Source organism: Dromiciops gliroides, chromosome 1 (assembly GCF_019393635.1).
Source record: "Dromiciops gliroides isolate mDroGli1 chromosome 1, mDroGli1.pri, whole genome shotgun sequence".
Lineage (NCBI taxonomy): Eukaryota > Metazoa > Chordata > Mammalia > Microbiotheria > Microbiotheriidae > Dromiciops > Dromiciops gliroides.
Window position 1 is genome coordinate 435575337 of NC_057861.1, and position 13307 is coordinate 435588643.

The 13307-nt window shown below is 35.2% G+C and overlaps 1 protein-coding gene across 1 annotated transcript in view; it reads right to left on the bottom strand.

Annotated features, from left to right (window-relative positions):
- The window catches only part of ARHGEF28 (Rho guanine nucleotide exchange factor 28), a 392384-nt gene that overhangs the window by 60156 nt on the left and 318921 nt on the right, over positions 1–13307 (bottom strand). The window contains exons 29-30 of the mRNA XM_043976410.1: positions 4591–4769; positions 998–1089 (exon numbers count right to left, since the gene is read on the bottom strand). Coding sequence (XP_043832345.1) covers positions 998–1089; positions 4591–4769 — 271 coding nt within the window. The remainder of the gene's footprint in view (positions 1–997; positions 1090–4590; positions 4770–13307) is intronic.

Sequence of the window (13307 nt, forward strand, 5' to 3'; positions counted from 1 at the left end):
GGCTTGTTTTTTTTCTGTTTATAAACCTTCATATTGGCCATCTCTAGGTGTGTGCTTTTCACAGACTTAATTATACCCATTACATAGAGGTGTAATTACATGTATAATATAAATATATAATGTATATATACATACACAATTATATACCTGTAACATAAATACATGTAATGTGCTATACATATAGAACATGATATATCACATGAAACATATTGAACTTATACATTTGTTGTATATTATAAATATATTGTTTATAATATATTGAGATGTACACATTATATAATATAAACATCATATAATGTGCAAACATATGATATAAACATAATAAATGTTTATAATATATTGCATTGTACATGTTATATAATATAGTATTTAATATGTAGTATATATGTAGTATATACTATGTATTATATATACAAGTGTAAAATGTATTCTTTATATTACATGGTAAATATTATATGAAAGAATACATTAATATAGTGTTTGTTATATTCAATATGTTAATATATCATACACCATATCGCACATTATATACTCCACATATTATATAACCTGAATACATAATTACATATTATACATGATCTATATGTGTAATTTATGTGTAATTATTTGTACATATATATATATTAAATCATCTAGAAATTTTGTTGACAAAATGAATGCAAATGGAAGCAAGGTAGGGTGCTTATTAGAAAGAACAGCCAATTATAAGGCAGAACATGAGTTCTGATCCTTGCTCTACAAGGATCTTGCTTCTTTTACTTTGGACAAGACCCCTTACTCTCTAGCCTCAATGTCCTCATCCATAAAATGTGAGAGTGCACCAGATCATCTCTAAGATCCTTTTCATCTCTACTGTGCTGTGGCTTCTGTGACTATGACAATAGCATATACAATCAGACAATGGTGCATAAAATAGCATGGGTGGTTGGGCGCTAAACCCTCTGAAGTTTGCCTTGATGACTGCACTGGGCAGCAATGGCTTAGGCTTGCACTGTACCTTGGCATTGTTGGATTCGGGCCACTCTTGCTTCAGTTTTCTTTTTGTCCTCATCAGATTCACTCGTCCTTCCCCCTTCTTCCTCTGGGCAGCTGGAAAAGACAATCATTGACAGAGACAACTCGAAATGAAATCCTTATGTTCTCATTTTGGATTCATTAAGAAACACCCTGGAATAATGATCTATAGATTGACCTATGCAGGGCTATATAGAGAAATTTGGCATATGGTAGATCCCTGCTGGACTCCATCCAGTACCAAGAGGACTTCGTAATATTTTAAGACAGTTCCATGGCTCAGAACCCAAGGACATTGTTACAATGAGGTTTCAGTGTGGAAGAAAAACATGGTATTTGGCAGCCAGTGAAATGAAACGTTCTGCTTTCTAGTACATGTAGCCCTTTTCACTTTTTTTTTGGTGGGGGAGTGGGGCAGCTGAAGAAAAAGAAAACTAAAATTGAGTATACCTTTCTTTAATTATCCTTTAAGATCCATCAAATAATGTTTCTTCATTTGAGAATTGCTTATTCATAACCTTTGACCACTTATTTATTGAAGAAAAGCTCTTGTTAGTTCTTTCTTTCTTCCTTTCTTATTCTTTCCTTCCTTCCATCCTTTCTGCCTGCCTTCATATGCATATGTATCTAATACTAATATTTTGGATATGTGGAGTATCATTTGCTGTATAAATTTACCCTAGCTATTTCCCTTATAATTCAAACTGCATTATTTTGTTTGTGCAAAAGCACTGTTAAGGAAACAAAATTGTCTGTTTTATCTTCTATTATCACCTCTTTTCCTTGATTACTTTAAGAATTCTGCCTTAAAGAAAAGTAACAAATATTTCTTCAGAAACTTATTATCTTCAAAGGGTATTAAGCTAGTTAAATAAGAAAGATAAAAAAGCCTGGAATAGATTGGTTTTCTTTTGAGAGTTTTAAGAGGGGCAAAAGGGAGAACAGTAGAAGCAATATACTAGAGTAGGAAGGAAGAAAGAAGTAATGGGTGAAACTTGCTATTTCTCATAATTTGTAAAGAAGAGAATACATAAAGGTGTGGTGGGGTGAGCAGGCATCTGATAAATCCCACTCTTATATGAATTGGACAAAGAAATATTAAACACACACACACACACACACACACATTTTCATGCATTCCTACAAAAAGGCCAGAGACAAAATACATCAAATGCAACATGGAAAACAACAAATGGAGAAAAGGAAAGGGGGTGATTAAGAGGGAGGGTAACACTAGAGAGGGAGTATTCTCAATCAAAATAAACATCTTAATCCAGAAGGGGGGATTGAAAAAAATAAGAAAAACGAAAAGAGGAAAGGAAAGGAAAGAGAAGAAGGGAAAGGGGAAAAGTGGAAAAAAAAAGGGGAAAGGAAAAAGTGGAAAGGGAGAAGGGAATAGGCAAAAGGGAAAGAAAACAAAAGAAGAGAACTGGGATCTAGTGGCTTGTCCATGAATTGGTAAATGGCTGAACAAATCGTTGTATATCAATGTGATGAAATATTATTGTGCCATAAGGAATGATGAAAGAGATCACATCAGAGAATCCTGGGTACTATGAACTGATGCAGAGTCAAGTAAGAAGAACCAAAAGAAAAATTTATAGAAGGACAATATTATAATGAAAAATAGTTTAGTAAGATTTATGACCTATGCAATAACCTACCATGTTTCCAGAGGATCTATGATGAAAAAATTATCTACCTCCTGATAGAGAAATGATGAACTCAGAGTGCAGAAAGAGGTACCTATTTGGGGACATGACCACTATTTGTATGTGCTTTGTTTGACTATTATTATTTGTTACAAGGGTTTTTTCTCTCTCTTTTTAATGGAGAGGGGGTGGGGGGAGGGAAGTTAGCAAAATTGATAAAAAGAAATTAAAGAGAGTCACTGAAACATTTTTTAATGTTCAAATGAGAATAGAAAGAAGTCCAGATGGAAGCACAGACAAGCAGGACAGTTTTGAAAGTAACATATGGAATTTATTTTATACTTTTTAAAGAAAGAAAGCAGTAGGAAATGGAGACTCACAACTTCATATATAATCCTCTTTTTGTGTTCCGTTGTGTACATGGAAATTCTTGTTTGTTTTATTTATTGGTTGTTTATATTGAGAATAGGAAATATATCTTTAACATAAAATTTAAAATTTTTTTTCTCCTCCCAAACTATGAAATCGTGTGGATAAATTATTGGACTTGGTGTCATGAAGATCAAAATTAAAATACTGCCTCAGATATTTACTAGCTAGATGATTCTGGACAAGTCACATAAGTTGTGTTAGCCTGTTTTGTAAAACTGGGTCAATAATAGCACCTACTTCACAAGATTGTTGTGAAGATCAAATGAGATAACATGTCAGGTGCTTTGTAAACCTTAAAATGCTTTCTTTATTAATACTAACTATTATTATAGTGTATAGGTAGTACACTAGACAGAATACCAGGTCTGGAGTCAGGAAGACTCATATTCATAATCTGGCCTCAGATACTGCCTAGCTGTGTGAACCTGGGTAAGTCCCTTAAACCTGTTTACCTCAGTTTCCTAATCTATAAAATGAGCTGGAGAAGGGAATGGCAAACTATTCCAGTATCTTTGTCAAGAAAACCCCAAATGAGGACACAGAGAGTTGGACATGATTGAACCACAACAACAAAAATTATTATTGTTCTTAAGTTCACAATAAAAAGATTTTTTTAAAATCTAATGACTTCAAAATGGCCTTAGTCATTTCTGTAAGAAAGTGAGAAGAAAAAATGCAGTTAAGTATATTGTTATTATTGTTCAGTCATTTCAGCTATGACTAATTCTTTGTGACCCCATTTTAGAGTTTTCTTGGCAAAGATAGTGGAATGGTTTGACATTTTCTTCTCAAGTTCATTTGACAGATGAAGAAACTGAGGCCAGCAGTAGGAAATGATTTGCCCAGAGTCACACAATTAGGAAGTGTCTGAGGCCAAACTGACTTCACGAAGATGAGTCTTCCTGACTCCAGGTGTAGTGCTCTAGCCACTGTGAGATGCAGCTGCCCTAGTTAGGGATATACAGATCAAATAATTGATATATTTATTAGGTATCTATTATTTGCAAGGTGCTCTGCTAGGCATTGTAAGGGATACAAAGAAGAATCAGAAATTGTCCCTGTCCTCAAAGAACTTATAGTCTAATGGGGGAAAACAAGAAATATTAAATAAAAAGACAACTCATAATATATACTAATATTATAGGTATTCTTACAAATAGGGCACTATAGGAATTCTGTGCAAAGACAGAGCAGTAGGTATTGAGGTTGTCAGGGAAGGCTTCCTGGAAGAGTCGTGATGGAGCAGGATCTTGCACGATGGCTAGGAGTCAGATGGGTGGACAGGAGGGATGAGGATATTCCAGGCAGGAAAATAATGAACAAAGGTAGAGAGGCAGGAATACCCAAGACGTGTTCAAGGGAGGGTGGGTAGATGGGTTTGGCTGGAACTAAAGCTTTATTTAGGGGAGGAGGAGGAGATAAGGTTAGAACACTCTTCCCTGAAAACCCAACACTATTCCGTGGCTGGTACAGGATAATGCCTCAACTTTACCTTTCTACTGCTTGCTGTATCCTTCTCATCCAGTTATTACGTTCCTCCTTAGAATTGGTGTGAATTTCGTACATCTCGGGGCCAGCAGATGAAGCACTGATGAGAAACATCCCCCTTTCTTCATTGGCTACTTCTCTAGCAATCAGCTTCTGAAGGGAGATAACAGAGGGCTTCTGGTCCTAAGTAAAACAAGAAGGAATCCAAATTAAATGAGGTCACTTCTAGAGGCGACTGTTTCACCTAAATGTTCATGGCTAAAGGTATTAACATAAACCAATCATTCTCAAACTTTTTAATCTCAGGACTCCTTTAAATTCTTAAAAATTGTTAAAGATCCCCAAAGAGCTTTTGTTTATGAGAATTCTACCTATTAACATTTGTACTATTAGAAATAGACATTTTAATATTATTATGAAAAATAGATTTGACCTCATAGACTCCTTGGAAGAATCTCTCAGTTACCCTATTGACCCTGATCAATGTTAAGAATCACTTAGACAAGCCTTAGTTCTCCATGGTAATAGGGAATCAGTCACAGAAATAAATAAATTCCACAAAAATCCCCCAAATTCTTTTAAATCATAAGGTTCAATCTACTTCACACTCTCCTCTCTCCCATTCAGCCTTTTGCCAGCTTCATTAACAGGTAGCCAAACTGACTGGTGTGCATTTAAATTTGTTTTATTTTCTTTACTTAATCGGTGGTGGAAATACTAACCGAATGACATAGGCAAAGTGTAATGAGAGAAAATACAAAAAACATGGGGAAAGTAGTTTGTAAAAATCCACAAGTCACCTATTTTCTTGTCATTCAAACAAAACATCTCACTTTCTTCCCCATTTCTTCATTCTAACAGATGTATCAACTAGATTATAAAGACTCTATATCAAACATCATTTTCTTGGATAATGCTCCTATTAATACTGAAGTGTAAAAAAATGACTTGAAATTTTAGATTAAACTGTATCCGATATAAAAGTTTTAAAGGGACTGGTGATAGCTAGGTAGTATAGTGGATAGAGCTCTGAACACTGATCTGAGCCCAAATCTCGTCTCAGCTATTTATTAGTTGTGCAATCCTGGGTAAGTCACTTGATCAGTTTCCTCAATAGTAAAATGGGGATCATACTAGAATCTATCTCCCATAGGTGTTGTGAGGATCAAATGAGATAATATTTGGTTTTTGGGGTTTTGTTGGGCTTTTTTGGTGAGGCAATTGGGGTTAAGTGACTTGCCCAGGGTCACACAGCCAGTAAGTGTTAAGTGTCTGAGGTCGGATTTGAACTCAGGTCCTCCTGACTCCAGGGCCGGTGCTCTATCCACTGTGCCACCTAGCTGCCCCTTGTGAGATAATATTTGTAAAGTGCTTTGCACAAAGCCAAAAACATAGCAGGTGCTTAATAAATGCTTGTTTTTTCCTTCCTTCTTCCCTATCTCCCCATCTAATCCTTAAATTAAGTAAATTTTCAAAAGTAAAAACAACAATTCTAAAGTGATCTTACAATATAGTTGCTATAATTGAAAAACCTCTCCCACAATCACAAAATTGACAATGTTTATGTGTTCAAATTTTTCAAATACATTTTAACTGCTGTCTTCTCTATCAAAAAGACCAAATACAAGTTGATGTGCTAGCAAACTGAAATTCATTTTTTAAACCAGTGGTCTTTTCATTTTGTAATTATTGTAAATTTTTAGCTCTTTGACATCTCTCCTCCTCAAATCTGGAATAGCCATTTGTATATTTCAGTTGCAGTTCTTTTGGTGTGACATATTAGACTTATCTAATTAATCACATTTTAGCTGATACTATCCTTTTATGAATGATTTTATAAATACCTCCAACTCTATGTGGAAAAATACAGAGGTAGAATATCAGCCCAAATCAACAAGAGGCCTGAAATGATTTGAGGGCAGTCACAAGAAATTATTGGGCAATCAGAAGAGAAGAGGAATTAAGAGCAAACAGTCATCTCCTCCCTTCCCCCACCAGTAAAAACTATTCAAAGGGAACCCATTGATCAACTGGGAAGAGCTATAAAGGTAGATGAAAGAGGCATGCCTAATGTTTTGGGTCTTCAGTTTATATGTCACCTCAAGCCATATTTGGAGGCAGTATTTTACATAAGAAATGGCACTAGGTCAGAAGAAGGTTCAAGACCTGACTTTGATACATACTAGTTGCATGATCTCGAGCAACTTGCTACTCTCCCTTAACATCTCAGTTTTCTCATCTATAAAATAATGAAGGTGGATAATATCAGCCATTCTTAGTCTTTTTTTTTCTTTTTGTCATGGACCCCTTTGGCAGTATGGTAAAACCTATGGACCCCTTCTCATAGTCATGTTTTAAATGTATAAAATATAGAGGATTATAGAGGAAAGGAATTACATTTATATAGTTACTCTCATCTATCTATATAGAGATGGAGAGAGAGAGAGAGAAAAAAGCTAGCTCCCAAACCCCTGAATTCTTAAGGTTCCACATAGCTCTGACATTCCATGAACCTAAGCCCTATAATTACATAGCTAAACATTAGCCTTTCACCATAAAGTTATCCTTAAGGTTTTTGCCATAACAGTCCCCTATGTATAAGCTTGTCTATAAAGAAATCCTTTTGGCTCATTACTTAAACTAAATCTCTCTGAATGAGGCCCAAACTAAGAGCAGAGCAAGAAAAACTGTTGCAAATTCAATTTTCTCTATAGTCATTGCAAAATGCAAGGGAAATATTTAACACATTACAAATATGAAGGCAAATGTTACCAAATATAAAATATGTTGACTTAGTTTGGAGAAGTTTGTCAAGGTCTTCAAAAAATATCTCTACTTTTTCATCTTCAACAATGAATATTGGTATACAAACTGCAATTATTTTCATGATAATCTTGGAGTTATACTTTGTATATAAACCCTCTCCATTAAAGTTCTACTCTGATGTCTATGGAAATCAATCCCTCCTAAGCAGGAAAAGCTTTGAGTAGGGGCCAATAGACATAGCATATATCTCTCTTCCAACCAGCTTTGCTAAACTTGTAGAGGCTCAGCATCAAAGGGTTGGCCTTCAAGTGATAAATTTATTGGAACATAAGAGTTCACAGAACTATCTTTCAAGGAATGAAAATGCCATGATCAATATGAGTGGAGAGTGTACCAAGGAGAATGAAATATCCTTTCCTATCAAGGAAAGATCTCGAATGAATTAAAGTCTGTTGGCATATATTTACATTGGGAATAATTCACTGCCAAATGTGTTATATATAACAATTTCCTGAACTGTGGTTCTGTTTACATTTCTGTTCTTAAAGCTGACTCTCTTTTTAAATAAGGTGCCATGAATTAAGAAATTACCAACCAAACTGCAATGTGATCTCATGTACTCCCACTATACCTTCTTAGCTATGTTATTCTCGTCCTTACTATCCCTAAACCTTCCATAGAGGATCCATCTAATATACACTATTAGGCTTTTCTGTGCTTCCTTTAACATTGCAAGGTTACCAATGTAGCACATGAGATAACCATTGATTGACTCTCGTTTTTATATTATTTACAATTACATGGATTTGATATATTTTATGTTACTTCTCATCATGTCATTTTTTGTTATAAATTCAGTTTACTTTTATATGCACCATAAATACTTCCATTGCCCTTTGGGTTACTTTTGATTTTGATTCTTCAGAGATTATGATGTTTGATGATTTATACTCATATGGCTGCACTGTGGGAATATGGGTTTTAAAGAGATGGGTTCTTACAGCATCACAGACTGTGATTACTGAAAGCATGGCATAATTTCACAAATGCAAAGCCCTCAAAATTCTTCTTAATCCAGTTCTGGGTCCATCTACAACAACCCATCTGAGATATGCATATACATTGACAAACTAACTTGACAAGCTGCCTATCCAGCTATACGTTGCAGTCTAGGAGATATGTATTTTTATATCCATTCTGTTTTTCCAGTGTGGATGATTTTACAATATCTTTTGCATTGCCATGGATTTCACTGAGGATATTTTTTACTGTTCTGGGTTTGAATGCAATTAGTGCAGTGTCATCTATGACATTTGGAGAATCTCACCACCAATAATGAATCTTTCTGATAGAAGTCTACATGAGACAGTCAAGAATATGTGTGTGATAATGTATGTATATATCATGAATATATGTATATATGTATGTGCATGCCTATCCCTGGACACATGTACACACAAACACACGCAAATTTCTGAGTAGACTACATGTCTTTGGCCCTTTCATATTCTTGATCCAAATCCATATTTTTCAAAACTATTTTTTTTCATTTTCTCCTGTTCCTACCTTTGAATTAACCTTACTAAATATCAGCATACATTGGCTTAGTTTGGAGAAGCTCTTCTTCATCCTCAGCAATGGATGTTGGTAAATAAGGTTCATTTATCTTCATGATAATCTGATCATTATACTCATCTTGAAGATGGTAAGGCAATAAGTTTAAATACCCCATGAAATGAAATATCTTGTTGCCTTTGGGAAGAGTCACTCACTCAACTAGCATTTATTAATTACTTCCTATGTGCCAGGTACTATGCCAAGCTTCTAGGCGATTAAGAAAAAAATAAACAGTCCTGCTTTCAAGTTGCTTACAGACTAATGGAAGAGACAGTGTGCAAACTGCTATGCACAAATAATAATAACTTATTACTTACAGCTGAAATTGGGAATATTCTCAGAGGAAAGATTAAGTGGAAGGAAACAAGTAGAAATTATGACAATTCCTCTATTCACTTCTCTGAGGTGAACCAATGAGCTACCTTTCCATTTGACTATCACTTCTTTATGTATTCTGGTTTCATTTGTAGTTCTATGAGTGAAATTCAATAAAGGTAGACTGAGCCATGTATTCTCCAAGCAAAGTAAGTTTATTAGCAGGACAAGAGTCTGTCATTAAAGTGGGTCAATGAATGTCTCAGTTTAAGCCAAAGACCCCTTGACCAAGATGCAGTTCCTTTTAATAAGCATAGGACAAAGAGCAGAACAGAGTAGATGAGGAAATAATATAAGTGGTTACAGGTTTGGCAGCATCATGGGTGTAAGGACAACATTATTTCTTACAGAGTTGAGACACTGGGGACAATATGATTGGTTGGAAATTGGGACTGAGGAGCTAACATGAACTTCCTCCTTCCCTCTTGTGTCTATGAAATGTTCATTGTTTGAACCCACCTGCAGGGTCAGATATAGTATACTAGGCTTCTTTGGAAAGCATAATAGACATCCTTGAAGGATAGCTCAGTAGTATAAACATGCTAGACCAGACTCCCTAGTGTCCACCCACAACCCCCAAGCTAACATATTTCTTTGAGGCAGAATAGAACAGTGATTAGCAGGAGAATTGGATTTCTAAACTTGACTCATTACAGGTCAGCTGAATTTCTGAACTATGTTCAGAGTCAAAGAACCACGACTTAAGCAATTACAGGACAAAATCCTTTGGTTATAAATAATTTCAACCAAAAAATGATACAGGATTAATTTAATCTTCTCAATAATAAGAATGCAAATATGGCTGTGGTTCAGTTTTTCTACCAAATGCCATCTTCACTGACAAAGATTATGTATTAAGAATACCAAAAGTTAAATTAATGTTTATAGACAATTTAAGAATGTTGTGATCCTCCTTATACGAAAATAAGGTCAAAATGGATACACGATTTAGACATAAGAGGTGATACCATAGGTAAATTAGGAGAGAAAGGAATAGTCTACCTATCAGATCTTTGGAAAGGAAAACAGTTTATGACCAAACAAGAGATAGAGTATATTAAAAAATCCAAAATGGATGATTTTGATTACATTAAATTAAAATTTTTTTGTACAAACAGAAGCAATGCATCCAAAATTAGAAGGGAGGCAGAAAGCTGGGAGACAATTTTTGTGGCCAGTGCTTCTGATAAAGGCCTTATCTCTAAAATATATAGGGAACTAAGTCAAATTTATAAAAATCCAAGTCATTCCCCAATTGAGAAATGGTCAAAGGATATGAACAGGCAGTTTTCTGATGAAGAAACCAAAGCTATCTATTCCCATATGAAAAAATGTTCTAAATCACTATTGATTAGAGAGATGCAAATTAAAACAACTCTGAGGTACCACCTGACACCTCTCAGATTGGCTAAAATGACAAAAAAGGAAAATAATAAATGTTGGAGAAGCTGTGGGAAAATTGGAACACTAATGCATTGTTGGTGGAGCTGTGAACTGATCCAACCATTCTGGAGAGCAATTTGGAATTATGCCCAAAGGGTGATAAAGCTGTCCATACCCTTTGACCCAGCAATACCACTTTTGGGTCTTTTTCCCAAAGAGATCATAGAAAGGGGAAAGGGACCCACATGTACAAAAATATTTATAGCTGCTCTTTATGTGGTGGCAAGGAATTGGAAGTTGAAGGGATGTCCATTAATTGGGGAATGGCTGGACAAGTTGTGGTATATGAATACAATGGAATACTATTGTGCTGTAAGAAATGATAAGCAGGAGGAGTTCAGAGCAACCTGGAGGGTCTTGCGTGGGCTGATGATGAGTGAGATGAGCAGAACCAGAAGAACATTGTACACAGTATCATCAACATTGAGTGTTGACCTACTATGATGGACTATATTCTTCTCACCAATGCAGTGGTACAGAAAAGTTCCAGGGGACTCATGATAGAAGAGGATCTCCAAATCCAAGAAAAAAAAAAAAGAACTGTGGAGTATAAATGCTGAATGAACCATACTATTTCTTTTGGTTTTGGTGCTGTTGTTTTTTCTATTTTGAGGTTTTTCATCATTGCTCTGATTTTCTCTTATAACATGACTAATGTAGAAATAGGATTAATGTTATTATGTGTGTGTGTGTGTGTATATATATATATATATATATATATATATATATATATATATATATATACATATAACCTATATCAGATTACCTGCTGTCTAAGGGAGGGGGGAGGGAGGGGAGAGAGGGAGAAAAATCTGAAATTGGAAAGCCTGTATAAACAAAAGTTGAGAACTATCTCTACATGTAACGGGGAAAAAAAATACTTTACTAATTAAAAAAAAAAGAATGTTGTGATCCTTAGAACCCCTGACCTCAAGCCTCAATTTTCTACCACTCTTCTCTTCCATCATAATCCTAGAAGTGAAAATGCTGCTCCACCACACAAAAACATTTTCTATTTTTGTCCATTTTAGGAGTCACAATATCCCACAGCCCTCCCAACAAATATTATGGCAAATTTTCCAGTGATAATCTTTTCCATGCTTGGCCAGGTTAGTCCTCATAAATAAGATATAACTTGTTCAAGGCACAGACAACAAGTTTATCATGTTTAATGAAAACTTTAGTGATTATATTTCATTGTCATAGATCCAGGGTGAGATCACTGGGTGAAGACTTTTGTAATGTGTGAGGGGTTTGTGCTTATTGTTGTTGTTGTTGTTGTTGTTGTAACTATTGGTGTTTGCTTCATTTTACTTTTTGGCCCAGACCTATGATTTCATGGGTGTATGCAACTCCTCGTGTTGAAACTCCTATCAATATACAAAACAGTGACCTCTCTATAACCTAAGAGTCTTAGAAAGCTGCTTGGAGCATTGAAAGTTTAAGTGGCTTACCCAGGGCCACTCAGCTAACATACATATAAACCTAGGATCTTCTGCCTACAAGATTGGCCCTCTATTCATTGGATGATGTTATCTCATAGAATTAAAATCTACAAGTAAATAAAAACGTGTCAAATTTTTTTACTAATATGCCTAAATTGCACAAGTCTTACTTTGGGTATCAGAGAATCCAGTTCAGTCAACACTGTAATACACTTATATCTCTAAAGACTAAGGATTTATATAAAGGAACAATTGATTAACCTCAATAACAAGAAAACAAAACCACAGTCCATAACTTGATAACTGTTCTTCATGACTATGAACACTGTTTTAGTTTGAAGATAAGACCAATGACAGGGACATACCGTCTTACAGGAATAGTCATGGCTGAATATATTGCTGAATGACCATACAGTTCTTGAGTGTATGTAGAGTCTATCTTTCAAGTTGTGTGGCTCTAACCACTGTTTATAGAGCCTGTGGCTTTGTCTTTTTGTTTCATGAACCATGTGACTCCTTTGCTCAGAAAAAAGTCAGCCCCTCTCATTACTGCATTCCCAAGTTGGTTTACTGATTATTTCCAGAATTCCACAGCTATACCACATCTAAAGTTTAACTGAATTCATTGTGTCCTTATAACATTTCATCAGCCCACTACTTAAAATTATATAAGAACATAAGATGAAACTCTAGGTCAAAACATTAGTCCATCCAGTCTAGTATTCTATGTAAGGAGTGTTTTGGGGGCTTCTTGATGACTATACCCTTGGTCCATTATATCAACTTCCAAGATAACTTTGGTGAGTAGTGCCTTCATTGAACTATCTAATGGAATCAAAATAAGAATTAAAAAAAAACACAATGCATACTAAAAAGGATATTGGTGTGCGCACACACACACACACACACACACACACACACAGAAATTTATCAGGGAAGACCTAAGCAAGTAAGAGATCCCTAGTTTAAATGATTCCCACAAAGAACAAGGGAACAAAAATGGTTAAGAATGAAAGAAATAAAAGGGGAATGGAGTTTTCATCCAAAACCCCCCTTCTTGGATGTTCTAGTATTA